Source organism: Arvicola amphibius, chromosome 12 (genome assembly GCF_903992535.2).
Source record: "Arvicola amphibius chromosome 12, mArvAmp1.2, whole genome shotgun sequence".
NCBI classification, from domain to species: Eukaryota; Metazoa; Chordata; class Mammalia; order Rodentia; family Cricetidae; genus Arvicola; species Arvicola amphibius.
Window position 1 is genome coordinate 13297903 of NC_052058.2, and position 23802 is coordinate 13321704.

The 23802-nt window shown below is 40.8% G+C and overlaps 1 protein-coding gene across 1 annotated transcript in view; it reads right to left on the reverse strand.

The window, feature by feature from the left end:
• Dnah14 (dynein axonemal heavy chain 14) overlaps positions 1-23802 on the reverse strand; it is a 215082-nt gene that overhangs the window by 158626 nt on the left and 32654 nt on the right. Inside the window, 9 exon segments of the mRNA XM_042054001.1 lie at positions 934-1008; positions 1937-2055; positions 2141-2245; positions 3964-4135; positions 7074-7195; positions 16520-16765; positions 19760-19944; positions 21789-22158; positions 22914-23255. Of these exon segments, the coding sequence (XP_041909935.1) occupies positions 934-1008; positions 1937-2055; positions 2141-2245; positions 3964-4135; positions 7074-7195; positions 16520-16765; positions 19760-19944; positions 21789-22158; positions 22914-23255 (1736 nt within the window).

Here is a 23802-nt window from a genome sequence, read left to right on the forward strand (position 1 = left end):
ATAGGGGTGTTAGGATTTAGAAGTATAGTAAAGAATACAAAGACACATTTAAAAAATAATAAAATAGGGCTGGTGAGATGGCTCAGTGGTTAAGAGCGCTGACTGCTCCTCCAGAGGACCCGGGTTCAATTCCCAGCACCCACATGACAGCTTGCAGCTGTCTATAGCTCCAATTCAAGAGAATCTGACATAATTACACCAATGCACATGAAATAAAGTTAAATAAAGTTTTAAAATAATAATAATAATAATAATAATAATAATAAAATAGAAACATATAGGATAGTGCTGGGAGGGAGTTCCAGTGAATACTAAAAACTGCTTGCATTTAATTTCCAACTGCTTAAAATACCCCTGGCCCCAAATGGTAGTAGTAAGATAAAGAACTGCATCAACATGATGCAAGGAAATGAACAGACCAATTAAAGGTTGCAAGCTACATCCATAGTTAAAAAGTCTGTTGCTAGAACAAAACAAATCACACTCTCACGCTAGACCAAAACATTCTGTAGGCAAACCACTCCCTGGGTGGAATCCAATTTATCTCCTTAAGGGAACTGGAACTTTAGCTGGATCCTTAGACTTTTGTTTGAGGTAGAACTATATCTACCTCTCTAGACCTGAAATAGCCATACCTGTTGATGATAACCTTGAGAGAGCAGAGCCCTCCGGTCTACGGCTAGGCCGGACCTATGTTTGAGGCAGAAACACAATAAGCTGGAAGGACTTAGAGGTAAGTTCCAAACTCTCTGACCTTTGGTCAGTATGGAAATAGGCTCCACATTTTTGGGCCTCCACAACACAACACTCAAAACAACACATGCAATATACACACAGCACATGCACACACAGCGCACACACAGCACACACACGCACACACGCATACCCACAGCACACGCACGCTGTGGAGCTTCAGGACAGCACTGTACTCACTTTTTTAGCACGTCATACATGCTCTTCTCGACATTTACCATCCACTGCTCTACAGCGGTTCTCACACGAATCTTCCTAAAATTTGTTAAAAATATTACAAAAGTTACTGTAATATTATGGACATCAACATTCATTTCTTTGAGAAAGTTGTAAATAAGTTTTGACACACATATTACTTTTGGGACCAAGAACTATAACACTGTTTCTTCTGGTTTTTAATGATTTTTACTTGGAAAATCATTCAGTAAAATATATTTCTTTAGGGAATTCTGATATCAAAAGCAAGACTATAATTAGATTTCACATAGCATAGAATGTATGAGAGGTAAATTGTATTATAAGAGACTTTTGGGAGTCTGGAGAGATGGCTCAGCAGTTAAGACCACTGGCTGCTCTTCTAGAGAACCTGGGTTCAAATTCCGGCACCCACATGGCAGCTCACAAGTGTCTGTAACTCCAGTTCCAGGGTACCCGACACCATCACACAGATATACATGCAGGCAAAATACCAATGTATGTAAATTTAAAAAATTAAAGATATTTTTGGTGTTTTCAAATACCTAAATTGGACTGGGGGCTTTGTTTGGTAGGAAAGCTTGGGCAGGGCACTGTTCTTCCCCAGTAAAGCTTGTCTCAGAAGCCAAATGCTGGAGGTGAGAGGACTCTCTGAGGCTGGTAAATTGGATCAGTGAGAGAGAAGGCCTTGGATTGCTACATTTGCCTGGGAACCCACCACAGTGAAACCTTAGGTCAGAACAACACCAACAAACCCCAGATACCAAATTTCTGTCCTAGATGAAAAGTCAGATTCGTGTGGAACAAAAGCTAGTGCGAATTAGTGCCCAGGGTCGGGCACTTCCTTTGTTCCGACTTCATGTTAGAGCAAAGTGAGCAGAGAGCCAACTGTGGTGAGGCTGGGGAGAGTGCATGTTCACGCAAGGACATCATCTTTGAAGAACCTGGCTCTACAATTTATGGGTTTGGTTGTGCGCGTTCCTCATACTTGGGTAGCACAAGGCCTTCTCCTTCAGCAGAGATGAGCATCTTCACAGCCGGAGGGCCAACTTCTTGTTTCCATAGTAGCATGTGTTTTATGTTTTCAAAACATTTCACGAGATGAGGCTGCAAACCAGAACACACTTGTCAGTTACACAGCAAACCCCTGACGGAGTGAGGAAACCATCCTGGGAGAAGGCAATGCCGTTACCTGCACGGACTGGGGATTCCTGCTGTTAGCTAGAATGTCAAGAAGTTCAGCATTGCTGAGAAAGTAAAATCTTGGAAAAATCATTCTTTTAATTTCAAGGTAATCCTGTTGAAAGCCAAAAGAAATGCCGCTGAGAACATGTTTCCAGCCATCTGGGATCACACCCGCTCCTGGCCTACAGTATTAGAGGTGCACGCTAGGTCCAGCCAAAAGGATAACTCATGCTCCATGAAAGATGGACTACTTTTTAGTAAGGCAAAATGGAAATAAAGGGGAATGAAAAGAGAAGCGAGCTAACAACAAAGGAACAACTGGGACGGAGCTCGGCCAGGCCACACCAACACCGCTGCCATGGCCGCCACCGTGGGGCTGAGCACAGGTATCGCCAGCATGCCGCTCCTCTCCCACGCTTGCAGCTTTCTGTCCTGTTTGTTCCCTGCTTGAGAAGTCATTCCCACAGAGAACATCACTCTACAAATGATCTCAATCTCAACTACAACCAGTTCCCTACATTTCTCACTCCATCCCACACCTTGTCTTGCCGATCTATTGTTACAGGGAAAGACACAGGAAACGGGGCATCCTCTTCGCCCTTTGGTATCTCCCTGCTGCTGTCCACATACTCACTGTCTCAGAATTCCTGAAAAGACAATTTACTAGCTTAAGTTTTCTACTTCTCTCTCAGGCTCCTCATATGCTGCCATATGGTCCCTTCCAAATCTTTTGGAAACACGTCAGTCTTTATGTTACGGAGCATTTCTAGGGTTCCCTTCTTACTTGTATAATTTTGCCTTTGCTCCATCCCTTAGTAACCTTGTATTTTCCTTTGTGTCCCCGCCCCCTTTGATCCCATTCTTAATACTGATGCCTCTTAAGGATCGGTTTATCAACTCCGCTTTACTCCCGATGTTTCTGGGCTGTTTGATACATAACCACTTGTCCTTCAGCCAGGACCACAATTATCTACCAAGAGGACACTCTTATCTGTAGAAGAGACCCTTCTGGAAGCCTGAAATCCTGGGGAGCTGTAAACCTTTTATATTTCTAGGAGATAGCATTAGAAACTATGGCAGTTGATCTAATACGTGAGCTGTTTAGTATGCAGGATGGATGTACACAGGACAAAGGGATGGTTCATGTCCTGAACAGGATGGAGCGAGATTTTATCACTATGTAAACCAGTTCATAATTAAAGACCCATCAATCATTTCTAGGATTCCTATTTAGTATCTTCAAATCACAGCTGACCATGAGTAAGGGAAACCAGGAAAAGCAAAACCATGACAAAGGATTGTGCCCACAGTTGAAGACGTACACATAAATGTCTTATGGGTGAGCATTAGATCTCCAGTGTGTGCAGAACTTGCTTCCCTGGGAACTTCTCTAGCTCCCAGCTGTCTTGTGGTCTCCTGCTGCTCTGCTGTGCAGCTCACAGACATCAAGGCATTCTGCCCCAGCTTCCACTGCACGTACCAACCTTAAGAAATGGGTGGGGGGGCCTAATTGAGTCGTTAGCCTTCATTAAGCTTGAAGCACTCTCTGTGCCGGCTCTGGGGCTCCAGATGCACCATCGTATTCTGTACTGGGGGGACAGCTATGACTGTTCTCAACTTGATGTGGGTATGTGTAAAAGTTGGTCCTGTCCTCTAGGGTTATTTGATTAGTCCACCCATTTTTTTTTCTTGTGATAGCATGTTCATTAAACTAAAAATGGCAGTGAGGATTAGAAAAGCTGCTAGCAGGGACACAGAGAGGAAGTTTGCCCTGGTGGCAGGTTCTGCAGTGCATCACCATATGGCTGCACTTTGGGTGGCATAGTTTACCTCCAGACTTTTCTTTATATTTTCAAGATTTGTATTGCAAATTTTCAGAACGTCGATGACTCCTGTAGAGATAGTTATATGCAAAGCATTTAGCTTGTTCAGTACTCTTGACATTATTTCTCTCCACATGACGAGCACCTGGGAAAAAAGTTTTGTTTCGGCCGCCAGCTGTCTTTAAAAAGAAAATGAAATGTAAATAATTTTGAAATTTTGCAATGAAAATCTATATTGTTGAATTTTTAAGAGAATTTTGATCTGCTTTTCCTTACTTCATTAGCCATTTTATCTATTTTGTATAAGCAGTATATCTTCCAAGATAAACAGGATAGATTAAGCATACAGTTATCACTTATCAAGATTTTACTTTCTGTATAGCAGAAAATAGAATCATAGCAATTCTATATAAGATAAATAAAAGCTGTCTGTGTCTTAGAAGTGCAACAGTCTGGATCTTGACTGTCTACCAAAGCCAGCGTGTCCCCAGTCCCTGACACTGTGAGGAGTCAGGAGATGAGCCCTTCTAGGAGGAGCTTAGGTCCCTGGGGTGTGACCCATTGAAACTCCAGCCTTTTCCTCCCACCTCTCTCTGCTCCCAGTCATAGCACGAGGGAAAAGCCCCTGCCATTTGCTCCTGCTGCCAGGTGCTGCCCTGCCACATGTCTAAAGCAGTCCATCGAGCAGGCATTAGTTGAAACCCTCTAAGCTGTAAGTCAAGATAAACGTATCTTTTCACACATTGATTAAATTCGGTATTACATCACAGTTGAAAACCAATTTAGAAGAGGAACTGCAATGGGATCCTGGGAAAACTCTGTAGCAGTCTTAGGATCTGGGTTTGAACGGGACTCAACTTTGGTGTGAAGGCAGAGGGGGGAGCAGGATTATATATCCCCAGGTTCATAATAAAATCCACATTCTGTAGATGGTTATCCATTCTTAGATGGGAGGGATATGAAGGCATGTGCCTCTGTCTTTACGGCAGTTTCCTTCATGGAATATTATCATTATTTCATCCCTGGGCTAAAATAATCAAACCTCATATGTGGCACAATCAACTGGTATTTTGCTGATGCTGGGCTTGGGTGTGGGAATATTTTCAAGAGTTTATGATCTTTCTATTCTCTCTGCTCACTGAGATTTCCTTTCCACAGTAGCCCCAACCTTATCCAAGTTCTCCAAGGCTTGGAGTCTGAGGTGGAGTCAGAGGTAATGTCTCTCCCACCTCCCATTCAGCTGCTATCACCTTAAATCCTCTTTTGCCCCTCTTCTCCACGCCTCTTTCTGGTTTTTTGAGACAGGGTTTCTCTGTGTAACCTGGTTGTCCTACAGCTTGCCACTTTTGCCTCTTGACTGCCTTCTGGGATGGCAGATATCTGTGGAATATTCCTCTGGGTTTTCCCCTCAGCAGGAACTCACTGCAGCTTTCCCTGGCTCTTTCCAGCTCACCACATACAACTGATTTTTAAGCTCCACTGATAAATGGCACCTTTAAGGGACTCCTGTGTTTTGACCCACTGATATTTGGGTTGGAGATCTTTGTAGATAGCCCCAGTTTGGAAACATCTGTCACCACTGTCTAACTTGGGACTTTTGTCTCCAGGAAAGCGAGCTTAGGTTTTGATATCCACTTACTTCAAGGCAGTGTGTGTTAAACTCTCCTAGGGACCTTCCACCATCATCCTACTCCCCATTTTGGGTGATTGTGCTAAATGTTCCTGTAACTCAACAAAAATACTGTCATGGAAGACACTTGAGTCACCACACCTGTGTCCTGCTAAGCCTCATCCCAGTCCCATCTCTCTGGGTGGTTCTAATGCTGCCCTCCCACTACCCTTGACTCTTACAGAACCCTGTTTGGAATTCTCCCCCTTGGTGACTCTGGTTCCTTCCCACTGGTATTCCTAAATTAGTCACAGGTTTATTATTGGTTCCTTTCTTTCTTACTTTAAACATATTGTAAAGACACTTCAGCATCTCTTAAATACTTTAGCAAATTTGCAAAAGAACAACTGTTCTTGTCTCTTTATTAATAAACAGCATCTTCAGTAGGCAGAGGTTTTAAAGTCTGATATTTAAAGGTCAAAGTTGTAAAAGGTACACTCCTTACGTTCAGAATAACTTGGACTTAACAAGAGTTCCAAGCGCCCATGTGTCAGGAACTAAACATGTGTAACAAAAATACTGTCCCCTATACAACAGTACTCTCATTTAAACAATTCTCTCATTTGTCTCCATTTGAGCGCTCTTAAGATTAATTACTTTAATGACCTAGAAGCCAGTTAATTTGAGTGCTGTAGATGAAGGGGGAAAATGAAACACTTAAATGCCAAGTTCCTCTGTTCTATCTGGTGCAAAGTGAGAAATTTCCACTTATGTATGAATGTTGCTAAAATGCATATTTCTTATTCACATCAGAACCACTCTAATCTTCCAGAACTAGAGAGAGACATAATATGGTTCAAGGACCATAATACTCTGACACATCTCAGTTTTCCATAGCTTTATGTTAGCAATTAAGGGAATTAAGTTTTCAAAAGTAAGAGCATTCTTGTAATAGTCTATGAACGAGAAGATACTAATGGTCTAACAGATTCATTCCTTTGTGCGTCCATGATGTGCTAGTCCCTTTTCCTGTGACTGTGACAAGATGTGTGACTAGAAGCAATTAAGGAAGGAAGGCTTATTTTGGCCTGCAGTTCGTGTGTGTGTGTGTGTGTGTGTGTGTGTGCGCGCGCGCGCGCGCACACACGTGTGTTCCACCAGGATGGGAATGTATGGCAGGCAGCTGGAGCAGGAGGCCAGCTGCACACATGGTATTCACAGTTAGGAAGTGGAGAACAAGCAGGAAGTGCTATAGCTGTGAAACCTCAAGGCTCCCAATCAACACCCATTTCCTCCTGTAAGGTTCCACATCTCTGAAAGTTCCTCAGTCTTCCCAGGAACCACAAAAACCTTGAGATTAACTATTCAAACACATGACCTATAGGAGACATTTCACATCCAAACCACAGCTGCTGTTTGCTCACCGAAGAGATCATTTCTGGATGATTAATTTAAATCCCCCTGTGCATTTTTTAACCTGTACATGATATTGTTTTTTATTTTCTTACTTTTGTATTTCTAAAGAATTAAAGATTGGTTCAAAATAAAGCCAATTTCTTTGACAGTTCATCCATTCCTCAATGGTGTAAGAGAAGAGGCTTAAGTTTTGATGCCATTCATTCACAAGATCCTACAAAAGAGGGGAAAAAACACATATAATAATCTAAATGCATGAAATTACTAAGAATTACACAACAGAAACTGAGGTGAGGCGACCAGTGGCCACCGACTTAACAAAACTACTGATAAAGAGTCGCATAAATGAAAAGAAATCTGACTCTATTCACTTTTTAGTTTTCAGATGTTCTGTTCATCCGTTTTTCTCATACATTACTTGAGATCACATTGACATCCTTTCCATAAGACTTGCACACACACATAAAACTAACTCAGGTCACATGCACATACTATGGAGTTAACGTGAACGACCCTTACGTACTGCCTGTCACAGAACGATAATGATAACAAGGTGTGTGGTGCGTGTGCTACTCCGGTCCCTTCTTTAAGTCTTTCTCTACTTGTACACATAGGCACGCAATGTCTTCCAGAGTTTGCACAAATGCAGCTGTCATTGTCCTATAACTTGATTTTTCAAAAAGCTAGCATCTTTTTGAAAATGACATCTAAGGGTGAGAAGTACTGAGAGGAACCAGATTTTATATCAGCAGTTGTGTGTGTGTGTGAGAGAGAGAGAGAGAGAGACAGAGAGACAGAGACAGAGAGAGACAGAGACAGAGACAGAGAAAGAGAGATTGACTCTCATTATAAAGTTCTGGCTGGCCTGAAACTGTGAGCAGATCAGGCTGGCCTCCAGCTCACAGAAGTCTGAAGTTGGGATTAAAGGTGTGTACCGCCATCCTACCTGGTGGTTTCCTTTGTTCAGAGAATTCCATTGTGTAGATCTTTTTAACTGACTGTTACATTTAAAAAATAGTGAGAATCTGGTTAAAAGTCAATTGATAATAAATTGCTTTCTTAGAAGCCAGTAGATCATTGGCTTCTAATCCTTTAGAAAGACTGACTTTTAACTAATTTATATTTGTCTTTTGGAATTTACTAGCATTCTATATTATTCTGTCCTTGCTTCTGTATTGTATTAGGTATAACTGATAAAATGTAATATAAATGGCACTGATTGATTGATTGTTTTTTAAAGATAGGGTTACTGTATAGCCCTGGGTAGCCTGGAACAAGGTTTGTAGACCAGGCTGGCTTTGAACTCACAGAGATACAACTGCCTCTACTTAAAGGCATTGTACTACCATACCCTGTAACTGGCATGTATTTAATGTGCACAGTTTCAGCATATTCTTATACCTGTAAAATCTTTACCATAATCTGCATGGAAATGAGGCCATGATGGCTCCATTGTATGGTCAAGGAGAAGGTTTTTATTATAGATATGAGGGAGAGAACAGCCAGAGGTATCTGGAAGAGTACAGACTACAGACTGAATGTGGTCAGCAGATGAGGCAGGGCCACAAGCGGGGCAGGGAGCAAGAGAGGAGGAGAAGACCAGGAAGGCAAAGAGAATCAAGAGACTGAAGACCCAGAAGCCAAAAGGACAAAAGGAGAAGCAAGAGAGTGCATGGCTGATAAGGCTGAGTTATGTAGGAAAGAGAAGCCCAGGGGCAGGAGAGGTTTGGTTAGGGTAGGGAGCGAGAGGTACTGAGAGGAACTGGAACTCTGTAACAGGTACTTGGGGTGCTGAGAGAGCCTGGTGGGCAGCATCTGCTTTGATATGTTAATATGTACCTCAGTTAGACTTTGTCCTGGGTTTCTTTGGGACCTAACACAATCAAGACAACGGATGATGCTCATTCCCTGAAATGGTCCCCTTGTGCCCAGCTGCATTTCGCTGGTTCCCTCTGACTCTCTCAGGTTTCTGCCTGGTCCCCTATAACCTGCAACAATTTTAAGTTTCATTCATTAGGTGAGTTTGAATACACAGGAGGGAGCCTGGACTCTCTGTAGTTGTCCATGGTGTTTATCTTTCCGCTTCAGACAGCATCACCCCATGTCAGGAGATGTATGTATGTATGTATGTATGTATGTATATTTCTGGTTTGGTTTTAGATTTTTGGGTAGGATGGTAACTCAAGTCCACTGAATTCATCTTACTTAGAAGTAGTTTTCCTGGGAGCAGGCCTAAGGCAACAACCTCCACAGAAGCAGGTACAAGGGAATGACCACGGAGGGAGCAGGCCCAAGCCAGAGACCTTTGAGGGACTGGTATGAGTCAGGGACCCCTGAGGAAGCAGGCCCGAGCTAGAGACCTCTGTAGTACTGGGTCCAATCTAGGGACCTCTGTGGTAGCAGGCCCAAGCCAGGGACATCTGTGAAAATAGGCCTGAGTCAGTGACCTCAGTTGAGCAGGCCCAAGGCAATGACCTTCACAGGAGCAGGTACAAGGGAGTGACCACTGAGGGAGCAGACTGGAGCCAGAGACCTCTGCAGGAGCAGGCCTTAGCCAACAGCCTCTGCCAGAGCAGGCCCAAGGCAGGGACCTCAGCAGAAGCAGCCCCAAGCAAGCAACCTCCATGGGAGCAGGGCCCAAAGACTCCTAGTATAGCAGAACAACCCCTGGGAACACTGAGTGACCTCCAGGGTGACTGGAACCATGGCCCTGACTGCACCAGGAGGAGCAATCATCGGAGCCGTGGATCCACTCGCACCTGGAAGATTGATCACCAGAGACACAGCCCCAACTACACCAATCAGAGGAAAATATATGTAGACAAGGTAAGAACACACTCAACACCACAAAGAGCAACTACTGGCCCTACAACAGCAACACTTGAACACCCAAATGTAGATGAAGCAGAAGAAAATGACCTAAAAATAACTTTAGGAGAATGTTTGAGGGCTTTGAAGAGGAAATAAAAAAATTCCCTCAAAGAAATGGACAAAAAGACAAACAAAAAATTAGAAGAAATCAACAAATCCTTTAAAGAAAACTCAGAAAAAGTAATCAAACATACGAAAGAAATGATTCAAGACTTGAAAACTGAAATAGAGACAATAAAGAAAACATAAATTGAGGGAATTATAGAAATGGAAATTATGAGATAACAATCAGGAACCACAAATGCAGTCATAAACAGCAGAATACAAGAGAGAGAAGAAAGAATCTCAAGCACTGAAAATACAATAAAGGAAAAAGACTCATCAGTCAAAGAAAACATTAAATCTAACAAAAGCTTAACACAAAATATCTAGAAAAGAAATGGGACACCACGAAAAGACCAAACCTAAGAATAATGGAGATAGAAGAAGTAGAAGAAGTCCTACTCAAAAGCACAGAAAATATAGTTAACAAAATCATAGAAGAAAACTTTCCCAATATAAAAAAATGCATATGAAGATACAAGAAGCTTACACCAAATAGATTGGATAAAAAAGTTCCCTTGCCAAATAATAATCAAAACACTAAACATACAGAATAAAGGAAGAATAGGAAGAGCTGCAAAGAAAAAAAGGCCAAGTAACATATAAAAGTAGACCTGTCAGAATTACACCTGACTTCAATGCAAACAATGAAGGCCAAAAGGTCCTGGTCAAGTGTTATGCAGCCATTAAGAGATCACGGATGACAGCCCAGACTATTATACCCAGCAAAACTTTCAATCACCATAGATGGACAAAACAAGATATTCCATGATAGAACCAGATTTAACCAATACCTATCCACAAATCTAACCCTACACAAAGTACTAGAAGGAAAATTCCAACCCAAGGAAGTTAGCTACATCCACAAAAACACAGACAATAGATGATCTTACAGCAGCAAATCCCAAAAGAAGGGAAAAATACACACAATAACATCCCTTAATATAAATAGACTCAACTCACTTATAAAAAGACGTAAGCTAACAGATTGGATATGAAAACAGAATCTATCCTTCTGCTGAAACACATCTCAACCTCAAAGATAGACATTTCCTCAGAGTAAAGGGTTGGAGAAAATTTTTCTAATCAAATGGACCTAAGAAACAAGCTGGTATAGCTATCCTAATATCTAACAAAATAGACTTCAAATTAATATCTATCTGAAGAAACAAAGAAGGACATTTCATATTAGTCACAGGAAAAATCTATCAAGAGGAAATCTCAATACTGAAGGTCTATGCCCCAAATACAAGGGCACCCTCATATGTAAAAAAACACTTCTAAAGCTTAAATCACATATTAAACCCCACACACTAATATTGGGAGACTTCAACACTCCACTGTCACCACTGGACAAGTCTGTCAGACAGAAATTAACAGAAAAATAAGGGAACTAACAGATGTTAGGAATCAAATGGACTTAACAGACATCTATAGAAAATTCCATCCAAACATAAAAGCATATAACTTCTTCTCAGCACCTCATGGAACCTTCTCAAAAATTGACCACATACTAAGTAACAAAACAGACTTCAACAAATACAAAAAAAATGGAATAACCCCATGTATCTTATCAAATCATCATGGCTAAAATTTAGAATTCAACAGCAATACTAATTTCAGAAAGTCCACAAACTCGTGGAAATTAAACAATTGAATCATCAATAGGTCAAGGAAGAAATAAAGGAAGATATCAAACTTCTTAAAATTCAATGAAAATGGTCACACAACATACCCATATTTATGGGACACAACAAAAGCAGTGTTAAGAGGAAAATTCATAGCATTAAATGCCTACATAAAGAAGCTGGAAAAATCCCACACTAGTGAGTTAACAGAAAATCTGAAAACTCTAGAACAAAAAGAAGCAAACTTACCCACTAACCCTAGGAATGCTAGACAGCAGGAAATAATCAAATTGAGAGCTGAAATCCACAAAATAGAAATGAAGAAAGCAATACAGAGAATCAATAAGATGAAAAGTTGGTTCTTTGAGAAAATCAACAAAACAGACAAATTTTTATCCAAACTAACCAAAAGGCAGAGAGAGAATATCCAAATTAACAAAATCAGAAATCAAAAGGGGGACATAACAGACATGGAGGAAATCCAGAGAATCATTAGGTCATATTTCAAAAACCCATATTCCACAGAATTGGAAAACTTAAAGGAAATAGATAATTTTTTGGATAAATATCACCAAAATTAAAGCAAGACCAGATAAGCAAATTAAGTAGACCTATAACTACTAAAGAAATAGAAACTGATGTGGGATTTCTCTCTGTATGCCATGTTTACCATTGACAAATAAAGGAACTGCTTTGGGCCTATAGCAAGCTATAGGGGAACAGAGCTAGGCGGGGAAAACTAAGCTGAGTGCTGGGAGAGAGAAGGCAGAGTCAGAGAGAAGTCATGTAGCCCCACCAGTGCCAGATGGAACTTTAGCCGGTAAGCCACAGGCACGTGGCAATACAGATATGGGTTAAATTAATATGTAAGAGTCAGCCAATAAGAAGCTAGAGCTAATGGGCCAAGCAGTGATTTAATTAATATAGTTTCTGTGTGATTATTTCAGGGCTGAGCATCCGGGAACCAACAAGCGGTCTCCCTCCAACAAGACACAGTCATCAAAAGTCTTCCCCCCCCCGAAAAAAAGCCCAGGGCCAGATGGTTTCAGCACAGAATTCTACAAGATTTTCAAAGAACTAATACCAATACTCCTCAAATTGTTCCACACAATAGAAACAGAAGGAACATTACACTTTTTATGAGGCTACAATAACCCTGATACCCAAGCCACACAAAGACATTACTAAGAAAGAGAATTAAAGACCAGTCTCACTCATGAACATTGATGCAAAAATACTCAATAAAACATGGGCAAACCAAATTCAAGAACACATCAGAAAATCATCCACCATTATCAAGTTGGTTTCATCCCAAAGATGCAGGGATGATTCAACATATGAAAATCTGTCAACATAATCCACCATATAAGCAAACTTAAAAAAAACCACATAATAGTCTCATTAGATGCTGAAAAATCTCTCAACAGAATACAACATCCCTTCATGATAAAGGTCTTGGAGAGAGAAGGGATACAAGGAACATACCTAAACATAATAAAGGCAATATACAGCAAGTCAACAGCCAACATCAAACTAAATGGAGAGAAATCCACAGCGACCCCACTGAAATCAGGAACAAGACAAAGTTGTCCACTCTCACTATATCTATTCAATATAGTTCTTGAGGTCCTAGCTAGAGCAATAAGACAATAAAAAGGAGATCAAAGAGATACAAATCGGAAAAGAAGATGTCAAACTCTCACTATTTGCTGATGATATGATAGTTTACATAAGGGACTCCAAAAATTCTACCAAGGAACTTCTACAACTCATAAACACCTTCAGTAATATAGCAGGATACAATATTAACTAAAAAAATTCAATAGCCATCCTTTACACAGATAAGTGGGCTGAGAATAAAATCAGAGAAACATCACCTTTCACAATAGCCACAAATAGCATAAAATATCTTGGAGTAACTCTAACCAAACAACTGGAAAACCTGTATGACAATAACTTTAAGTCTTTGAAGAAAGAAATTTCAAGAATGCACTAGAAAATGAAAATATCTCCCATGCTCTTGGGTAGATAGAATTAACATAGTAAAAACGGCAATCTTACCAAAAGCAATCTACAGATTCAATGCAATGCCCATCAAAATCCTAGTAAAATTCTTCACAGTCCCTGAAAGAATGGTACTCAACTTCATATGGAAAAGCCAAAAACCTAGGATAGCCAAAACAATCCTGTGCAATAAAGGAACTTCTGGAGGCATCACAATCCCTGACTTCAAACTCTACTACAGAGCTACGATACTAAAAACAGCCTGGTATTGGCATAAAAACAGACAGGAGGACCAATGGAACAGAATCGAAAACCCACATGTCAATCCACACACCTACAAACACTTCGTTTTTGACAAAGAAGCAAAAAATATCAAATGGAAAAAAGAAAGCATATTCAACAAATGGTGCTGGCATAACTGGATATCAACATGTAGAAGAATGAAAATAGATCTGTATCTATTACCATGCACAAAACTCAAGTCCAAATGGATCAAAGACCTCAATATAAAATCAACTACACTGAACCTCATAGAAGAGAAATTGGGAAGTACAGTTGAATGCATTGGCACAGGAGGCCACTTCCTAAATATAACTCCAGTAGCACAAACACGGAGAGAAACAATTAATACATGGGACCTCCTGATACTGAGAAGCTTCTGTAAAACAAAGGACATGGTCAATAACACAAAACAGAAGTCTAAAGAATGGGCTATTTCTCAGAAAATTAAGAAGCAACCTACTGAGTACCCAGCAATACCTCTTTCAGGCATATACCCAAAGGATGCTCAATTGTACCATGATGACATGTGATCAAATATGTTCATAGCAGCATAGTTTGTCATATCCAGAACCTGGAAACAACCCAGATGCCCCTTGACCAAAGAATGGATGAGAAAAAATGTGGTACATTTACACAATGGAGTACTATGCAGCAGAAAAAAAATAATGACATCTTGAAATTTGCAGGTACATGGATGGAGCTAGAAAACATCATATTGAGTGAGGTAATCAAGACCCAGAAAGACAAATATCATATGTAATCACTCATAAGTGGTTTTTAGACATAAAGCAATGAAAACCAGTCTCCAAATCACAATCCCAGAGAACGTAGACAACAAAGAGGTCCCTAAGAGAGACATACATGGATCTAATGTACATGGGAAGTAGAAAAATACAAGATTTCCTGAGTAAATTGGGAGCATGGGGGATCATGGGAGAGGGTAGGAGGGGAGGGGACGAGAAGAGAGGATAATGGAAAAAATATATAGCTCAATAAAAACAATTTTTTAAAAAAGCAGTCTTTCCTAAACAGAGAACTCTCAACAGAGGAATCTAAAATGGCTGAAAGACACTTAAGAAAATGCTCAACATCCATAGTTATCATAGAAATCCAAATCAAAACAACTCTGATACTCCGTCTTACACCTGTAAGAATGGCCAAGATCAAAAACACTGATGGAGAGGTTGTGGGGTAAAGGGAACACCCTGTAATGCTGGTGGGAGTGTAAGCTGGTCAGCCCCTTTGGATGTCAGTTTGGCCTAATTTTCTCAGAAAATTAGGAAACAACCTTCCTCAAGACCCAGTATTACCACTTTTGGGTATATATCCAAAGGATGCTCAACTGTGCCACAAGGACATGTGTTCAACTGTGTTCCTAGCAGCATTGTTTGTCATAGCCAGAACCTGGAAACAATCTAAATGCCCCTCGACCGCAGAATGGATAAGGAAAATGTGGTACATTTACACCGTGGAGTACTACACAACACAAAAATAATGACATCTTAAAATTTGCAGGTAAATGGATGGAGCTAGAAAACATCATATTGAGTGAGGTAACCCAAACCCAGAAAGACAGTTATCATATGTACTCACTCATAAGTGGTTTTAAAACATAAATCAAAGAAAACCAGCCTACAAATCACAATCCTAGAGAATCTAGACAACAATGAGGACTCTAATCTACATGGGAAGTAGAAAAAGACAAGATCTGAGAAAATTGGGAGCATAGGGACCTTGGGAGAGGGTTGAAGGGGAGGGGAGAGACAGGAGAGGAACAGAGAAAAATGTAGAGCTCAATAAAAATCAACTTTAAAAAGTGAAAACAAGCAGTCTTCCTGCATGGTGAGTTATTTTGGCTTTTCAAACATGCCCAATTTATAACTTCTAAATTTTTATTTTAATAAAGGCATTTATTGCACCATGCATTTCCACAACGCTTTATCCAATTGCATTCAGGCTGGATATGTAATTCTGTTCTTGCTGCTCATTTCAAAAGTTAAAATTTTTAAATTATACTTCTTGCATCTCATTTTTTGTGAATCTTGTTTTTTCTGTTATTTTTCTCTTAATTGTAATTTTTATTTTACTATGTGGCTTTTGACAGTATAATTCATTTTATTTATTTTCTTCTTGAAATACATTGTTTTCTCTCTAAGGCCCACCTAAATCACACATTTCCTTAAATGTCTGCCTATTTACAAATATGAATTCCATTTGCTCAGACGTCTCTGTGAGTCTATTTGTACAGAGGTGCATACCCATATACTAATTATCTTAATTTTGTTATTGAAGAGTTTATCAATACATATCTGATTAAGTTTCTTAGTTTGAAAATTGGTATTAGTTATTTAGTGCTACTAGTTACAAGAAACTGGTAAAAGTCATATTTTGTGGATGTATGTTTATATAATTATACATCTATAATCTAAATTTATTTAGCCCATCCAAATTAAACTTTGATATTTCCTCATGAATAATTAATGAGCATTTCTGAAAAATTACTTTTAGTGTTCACATTATTAAATATTCCATCTTCTATATAAACATGAAAAATTCATATAATTGATATCAAATATAAGTTTTCAGAAATCAAAGTCCACCCGGTAGACTGAAGGAAATGAAAACTCCCAAATTTTTGCCACAGCATTTACCTTAATTGGCGTCAGATAGGAAGATCCTTTGATTGCGGCGAGGATGGCCTGGGAGTCTTCCAGCTGAGCGATCGTGTCGTCGATGGAGGAGATGATGAGGATGGAGTAACTCTCCGTGTGATGAAGAACCAAATGCAGGGGAGCGTTGTTCCAGACCTCGATGATCTTAAACAGCATTTTCTCCAGTGCGGCTTCGTTCGTTGCCGAGACCGATATTTCATTTATTTTCTTTACATATGGAAACACCTGAAATGAAGAAATCATTTAATATCTAGAGGAGCAAAGAGTTCCCAAAGATGTCTAAGCTGGAGATTTAAAGCCGTGTCTTGAAGGGTGTGCGGACTCAGATCTGCAGGTCCGACGCTGGGGAGGTTGGAGTTCCATCTGGAGACTCCGGAGCCCGTGTCGGGACAGAGCTCTCTCTCTGTTGACGCACCGGGGCCACTTCACATGCTTCGTGCTCAACCAGAACGTCTACTTCATCTCCTCTCTGGCCGAGCACAGAGTCTGCATGTGCCTCATGTATGTGCGGGGAGCGCCATTTCCTCCACACTAGTGACTATGCCTCTGCTACTTGGCAGCAAGCTTTTACATATCCTACAACATTTCTTAGAGAACATTCAAGAAAAGGCAATCCGATAAACCCAGATTTCTATAGCTTTTTGTTCTTTGCCTGATCTACCAAGGACTAAGGGTGTTTTTATTTTTTGTGGCTGCTGGTTTTGTTTTATATGCATTAATAAGATATATACAAGCCTTTTCCCATGTGCACTGATTGCAAGTTCCCATAAAATCCTGGTAGAAAAACTTTAGATTCAGTCACAATACTAGAGACTCAAAGGACTTCTCAGTCTCTACCTTTAGGATGAACTATCTGGGATTACTGTGTTTATACCTTATTGGGAAACTGTATCTACCACTACTCCTATCTATAATCTCCACGGTGCTAAAGAAAGAGGCTTACCCTCTTTGCTTGTTCATGTAGTACAGTGGTCAGCTCTCACCATTTGTTGCGGGTTGCCAAAGATGACACCAAGGGCCCGGATGGACCTTGAGTGTTTATGGCCTTACCCAGCAGCACTGTGAAAGAGGCTTGCTTTTTAACATCTCTTATTCAGCTAACAGATTAAAAAGTCCCCAAATGACCTAAAAGTTTTATGCTAAAGAAAACCTTTCCTGCCTAATATAATTTGAGATGGTTAAAGAAAAAACTCAGACAGAGACAACATGTAAGGCAAAGCCTGAGTCGTGCGAATCTATCCTGTCGAGGCTTTATCAAATTCTGTGATGCTGCCACGGTTTACTGCCGTTAACGAATTATCTCCTGTGGCCGCAGAGCACAAAGTCTCCAAAGTGCACATGATCAGCTATATCGGGACAGTTTCTTGTTCTCTTCTAACTTCATGTCAAGCTTTTCACATGGGAGGCTCCCAAGAGCCTGTACTCTTCAACAGAACAGTTGCCATACAACTGTGTACCTTGATAAATCAACAGACACCAGATGGACATATTCATTGGACAGGGTTAAGACATCCGACAATGTCCTTCAGCATGACTCTCAGCTCTGGGTCAAGCCCAAGACATGTAGGTTTTGGTAAATGTATAAAGGCTAACCACTTCTCCCTTTCTTGAACCTCTCAGGAGTTCACTGGGGTTTACCACACGATTGCCTCCTCATTGGCTCTTAACTTAAAGAGATGTGGGGTTCTGTGTCTCTGGGCCATGGTCCACTATGTCATCTGAAAACCTTACCCCCTCCTGTTTATGTTCACTAAGTTGGACCCTCTAAAATCTGTACCAGCCTTCCTTTTTAAACTTCCTATCCCATCACAAAGTCAGAATGGCTCAGAGGTTTTATATTGGGTCATCATGGGACACTGTTTCATGAAGGCCACCAGCTGCCACCCTGAAAGGCCAGTTCATTCTGACTTGTATTCTATGCTGCTTCTCTTAGTTTGTCAAATTCTCGTTCTTAACCTGGTGCAGGAGTAGTTCCAATTAGTCAAGACGTCACAACGAAAATCCTTGACATGGCCTAGATGCTCAGCAGCTGATTTAAATGAGCTCAGCTGCTGGCACTGACCCTTAGTCCTCTGTAGTGCACAGATCAGCTAGGAGGCTCTGGAAGTAAAGGCATAGGATGATGGGAGATTTAAGTAGGATGCAGAATGGTTACCAGGAGAATGCAAATGTGATTTCACATAAGGAGTTGGAAGGATGGGGCTGTCAATAACTGAACCAAGGTGGGGAGGGCAGATGAGGGACTTGGAGAGGTGGACAACGAGAGGCATGTTAAGTTTCTGAGCACATCTTATGCACATGAATGGAAACTTGAACAGGAAGGTGTGTCTTGAGTTCAGGAGGAAGGCCAAGACTATGTCTAGAGATTTAAAACAGTTTAATTTTAAAGTAATTAGGGTTCTTAAAGACTCTACCTTCTAAATTCTTTCAAAGTATATCCCATGTTTCTCCTTCCAACAAAATTATAGGCATAACACGCTGGCTTTGATTACATTATTATCAAAAATGAAACATTAATGGAGGTTCTTATAGGCTAGCCAAGAAAATAGAAACTTTTTAAACTATGAAAACTCAATATATATATTTGTTTTGTTAGTTTTTGCAAAAGGATTTCATATAGACCAGGCTGGTCTCAAGTAGGATATGTATTTTAAAATGACTGCCTCCCACCTTCTGCGTGCTAAGATTGTGGGCATGCACCATAGCCAGGTTGGTTTATGTGACCCTAGGATTAGAACCTAGGGTTCCTGAAGGTAGAAAGGCTCTCTACAAACTAAGCCGTATCCACAGCCCTATATAACAGAGCCTTGTGGGATATCAAACTGTTGCTAATTTGACTTTTAAAACAAAATATTATTATTGGTAAAATTTTCCTAATATGTTCTTAATATATTTTCACTACTTATAAAATGAGGCACAGTACATTTGATATTTCTAGTCTTATAAAATACAATCTCTATAAGAACTAGCATGTTTAAGGCTGGCATTTGTTGCATACGAAAGGTAGTGATACTGTGCTCCTATCACTTCAGGAATAAAGCTGAAACCAAAGTCCCCACCCACCCACTAAACATAATATCCTGTCGCCAACTCCCTGCTGTCCCAGACACCCTGCCCACTTCCCCATTTCCTAATGTATGTTCCCTGTAGGGTCCCTTGCCGATAATTAAAACTCACCCCTCATGATTCAATGTGTTCTTGTCAACTATTTTTATGTACCTTGAGGGCTAGAAGTTTCTCTACTGAGAGATTTTTATCGAGGGACTTTCCGGTGATCTCCCGCAGAGCCTCCCAGTGCCGTGGCTTGAGACAAGGGTTGCCCAGCGCGGTGAGGATTGGAAGCTCTTGCTTGAAGTCCAGCACTGACTGCTTGAGGTATGCTACCATGTCATTTTTAGGTAAACCTGTAAATACCAACAAATTGGCAGAATAATAATATGCTCATATCTTTTTTCACCAAACAAACTGAGAATTTTTCTTTAAAATTTGCTAATCAATATAATGCTGTTTTATCCCTTGTTAATCTTCATTATAGAACAATGAAGTTCTGATGCCAAATATCCATAACATCGACTAAGGATTAAAATATAGTAAAATAATTGTCGGTATAAATGACTAAACCCCAAGCCTAGGAGACCCAAGTTGTCTTGGGAAATAGGTGCCCAGATGGCACCTGGCACAAGGCTTCCCAAACTTTTTTCACTGACAAGAATATGCATGTGTATACACACACACACACACACACACACACATCAGACGTGCTAACATGGAAGAGGAAATCTCATGGGGCCTCCCTGCTAGACAATGACCTATAGGCAACCTAAGGAATTCTGAGAGAGAAAGAATTAGTCTTCCCTGGGGATGAGCTCCCAGATTGGTTATTTCATACCCGGTGGTCAGTCCTGGAATTATGTATATACAAGGAACACTAGCTGTTGTATTTCTATATGTAACAATAATAATCATAGAAAAAGAGGCCACAAATTTGAGAGAGATTAAAGGGGGGATATGAGAGGGGGAAATGATGGAATTATATTTAATTAAGTTAAAAATATAAATAAAATATGTTTAAGAAAAAAGACAAAGTGCTGTCTACTTGTTGCTTAGTACCTTGTTCTTTGAAGCATATAACAACATGTTGAGAGTACACACACTTTTATTATTTGAGAACTGTGAGGGTATGCTTTGCAATGTCTTTTTTTTTTTTGCTAAACATTATAACACACACACACACACACACACGTGGATTTTTGTTTGTTTGCTTGCTTGCTGAGATGGTGTTTCTCTGGGACAGAACCTTATCATGTAATTCAGGGTGCTCTTGAATTTGTGAGCCTCCAGCCTCAGTCTCCTAAATGCTGGGATCGTGGGGGCGCACCACACAGCCCCACGGTGACAGTGACACTCACTTGTAATATATACACTTCCTCCTTTGTGCTGCTGGGGATCAAACACAGGGCCCCGTCCTCCAAAGCACACACTCTGCCATGGGGCTACAGATGTAGGTTGTACAATTTAACAACAAGCACACTGAAGTGTTTCGGTGGCTCTTCTAGAGAAGGGTTCCTAGCTTGAGGAGTAGTGAGTGACAAAGGAGTCTCAACAGAAAATGAAGGCAAGCTTGTCCAGGCTGAACACAGAGACTCCCGTCACGGTAGGTACCATCTCAAACGTGATGACTAGCACCGGCGAATGTCACAGAGTTACTTCAGGTGTTTTTCCCACTGCCCAAAGAATACTATAAATGCCATATGTAGAATTCAGGAAAAGATTCTGCCGGCAGGATTTTAGCATAAAAACATCTGAAACCTGCAAACCCTGGGAGTCAAAACTGATTCTGAAATATCTGGAGTTCTACCCATGAAACCAGTGTGCGTGCGTGTGTGTGTGTGTGTGTGTGTGTATTTGAGACAGGGTTTCTCTGTATAACAGTCCTGGCTGTCCTGGCATCTGCTTTGTAGACCAGACTGGCCTCAAACTCACAGAGATCGAGCTGGCTCTGCCTCTCGAGTGCTGGGACTAAAGGTGTGCACCACCACCGCCTGGGCCTTAAAGGCTACAAGACTATTTGTGGTTAAACCACCCACTACCCAAGGCTCTAAACTGCGTCTTGCTTCAGTACAGGACTTCTACCTAGATTTCTCTGTCTGTCTCTGCAGGTATCTGATGGCCAGCTTCTGAGGGAAGGCCAAAGGAAGACTGACCGTTTTGTCTGCGGTGGGTAGGAAGCTGTGGGGGCATGTGTTACCTTTTTCCAGTATGATGATTATATGTAGCCACTTGGAGACGTTGCTCCTCACTAAGTCCATATCTATGCTTTGGAGAGTGCAGCCCCTCCACTCCCAGAACAGGGTGCCCCACTCTTCTTGGGCGTCCCATAAGAGTTTCCTCAGCATCAGGTCACACTCCATGTCAGTGATCTCCGTCAGCACAATCTGTGTGATCTCTTCTATGTTGAGGGAGTGCATGTGGGACTGGGCGTCGTCGTAATATTCCTGGTAGCTTGCGTAGGTCTTCACCTTGTCAGTCAAGTGTGCCGCTTCTGCTGTGAGAGACTTGACCAGGTCCTTGGCCTTTGGTACTGGAGTACTGCCACACAGCAGGAAGGGACTTCTTATCTACAACCAACAGGAAAAACACTCCAAGAGGCCAGACTGCTCAGAACACAGACATGTCTTACTGGCAACATTTTTAGTAAATGACCTACTTTTTGACGTGATAAAATGAATGAAATTGGAATATTATCATTTGACCCAAAAGCCTAGACCAAGTTTAGGAAAGCTTGTTTCATGTCGCCCCCTTTTCTGCAGTTGTTGAAGGACTTTGATGTCCTGGAAATCACATTCGTTCATAGATCAAGAAAAGGCTAGATTCCTGGTAGAGTTACCAAAAAAGAGATTTGTGATCTCATGTCCCATTCGACTTCACAACCCATCAGATTTCTACTTGTGAATCCCAGGGTGTGCTGGTGGCTTTCTGCTGCTGTGACCAGCGCACCTTAGCGAAGAGTTCTGGCTAAAGCTCCATTGCAGCAGGGGAGCAATGACAACAAGCATCAGGCATGGTGGCCAGAGCAGAGAGCCGAGAGCTCACTCCCTCGAGAAGACAAGCTGGAAGGACATGATGATTTCACTCTGAAGGTCCGCCCCCAGTAACGTATTTCTTCTGACCATGCCACACCTTCTTAATCTCCCCAGTTAGTACCCGCCACCTCGGGACCAAGTGTTCAAAAGGGGGACATTTCTCATTCAAAGCACCACACAGGGCAAATATATCTGGATTAAGTTATTTAGCAATGATTCCTTAGAGAGCAAAAATCTAAATGCAGAGTGTTACTAAGATAAGAATTATAATAATAACAAAAAGCACTTACTTTATCCTTTAGGTTACTGACATCTACTCGTAAACCAACAATATGTGTTTCCAAACTGTTCCTGAATTTATTTAGGGTGGCCTCTTTATTTGTGGCAATTAACTTCATAGCTGTTTTTAGATGATTAAACTTCATGAAAATGATTCTGTAGATGGCATTCTGCTCTTCAGAAATATTGATCTCGTAATGCCTCACAACAGAATACAGCTGAGAAATCGTGGAAACATCTTTTTCTAATTCAGAAATACTCGAGGTAATTTCTTCCAAAAAATTAAAATGGTTCACAAATTCCTCTACTTGTGCAGGCTCACAAGCCAGTTGGCGCAGTGATGAATCTAAGGTCTGAAATTACACCCCAATGGTAAGAATGTAATAACTTCACTATTTTAGAAAATTTTGGCTTTATCTTGGAATTCTGACTTCTATAGATGTGATTTCAGAAACCAATCACATACAAACTGCACATAATTCTAAGTGTTTGCTAAATGCTAGAACACTGGCACAGTCAAACCTTTCTACAATTAGCAGAAAGTGCTTGAATATATTTCACAGGCAAAATAAATAAGACATGAGAAAGACTCTATGAACAACTTTAAAGAAGTGTGATGCCGACGTCAAGAGCGAGGCTGGACTGTGAGAAGAACACAGCCATTTTGACCATGCACGGTCCACATTCCCCAGTCTACCGTCCCATTTTATTGAGAGACTGTGTTTGTATATTAGGTGTTGTTTTCTCTACTCATCAGACAAGGAACTGCACCTCAAATTAGTCTAAGATCAGATACTTGGTAAAGTTAAAGTCAACCCGCAACAGAGAAGCTTCTTCTCCCAATAGACGGCAATTAGCACAGAGACCAGCAGCTGGTCAAGGTGCAGAGAATAAGAAACC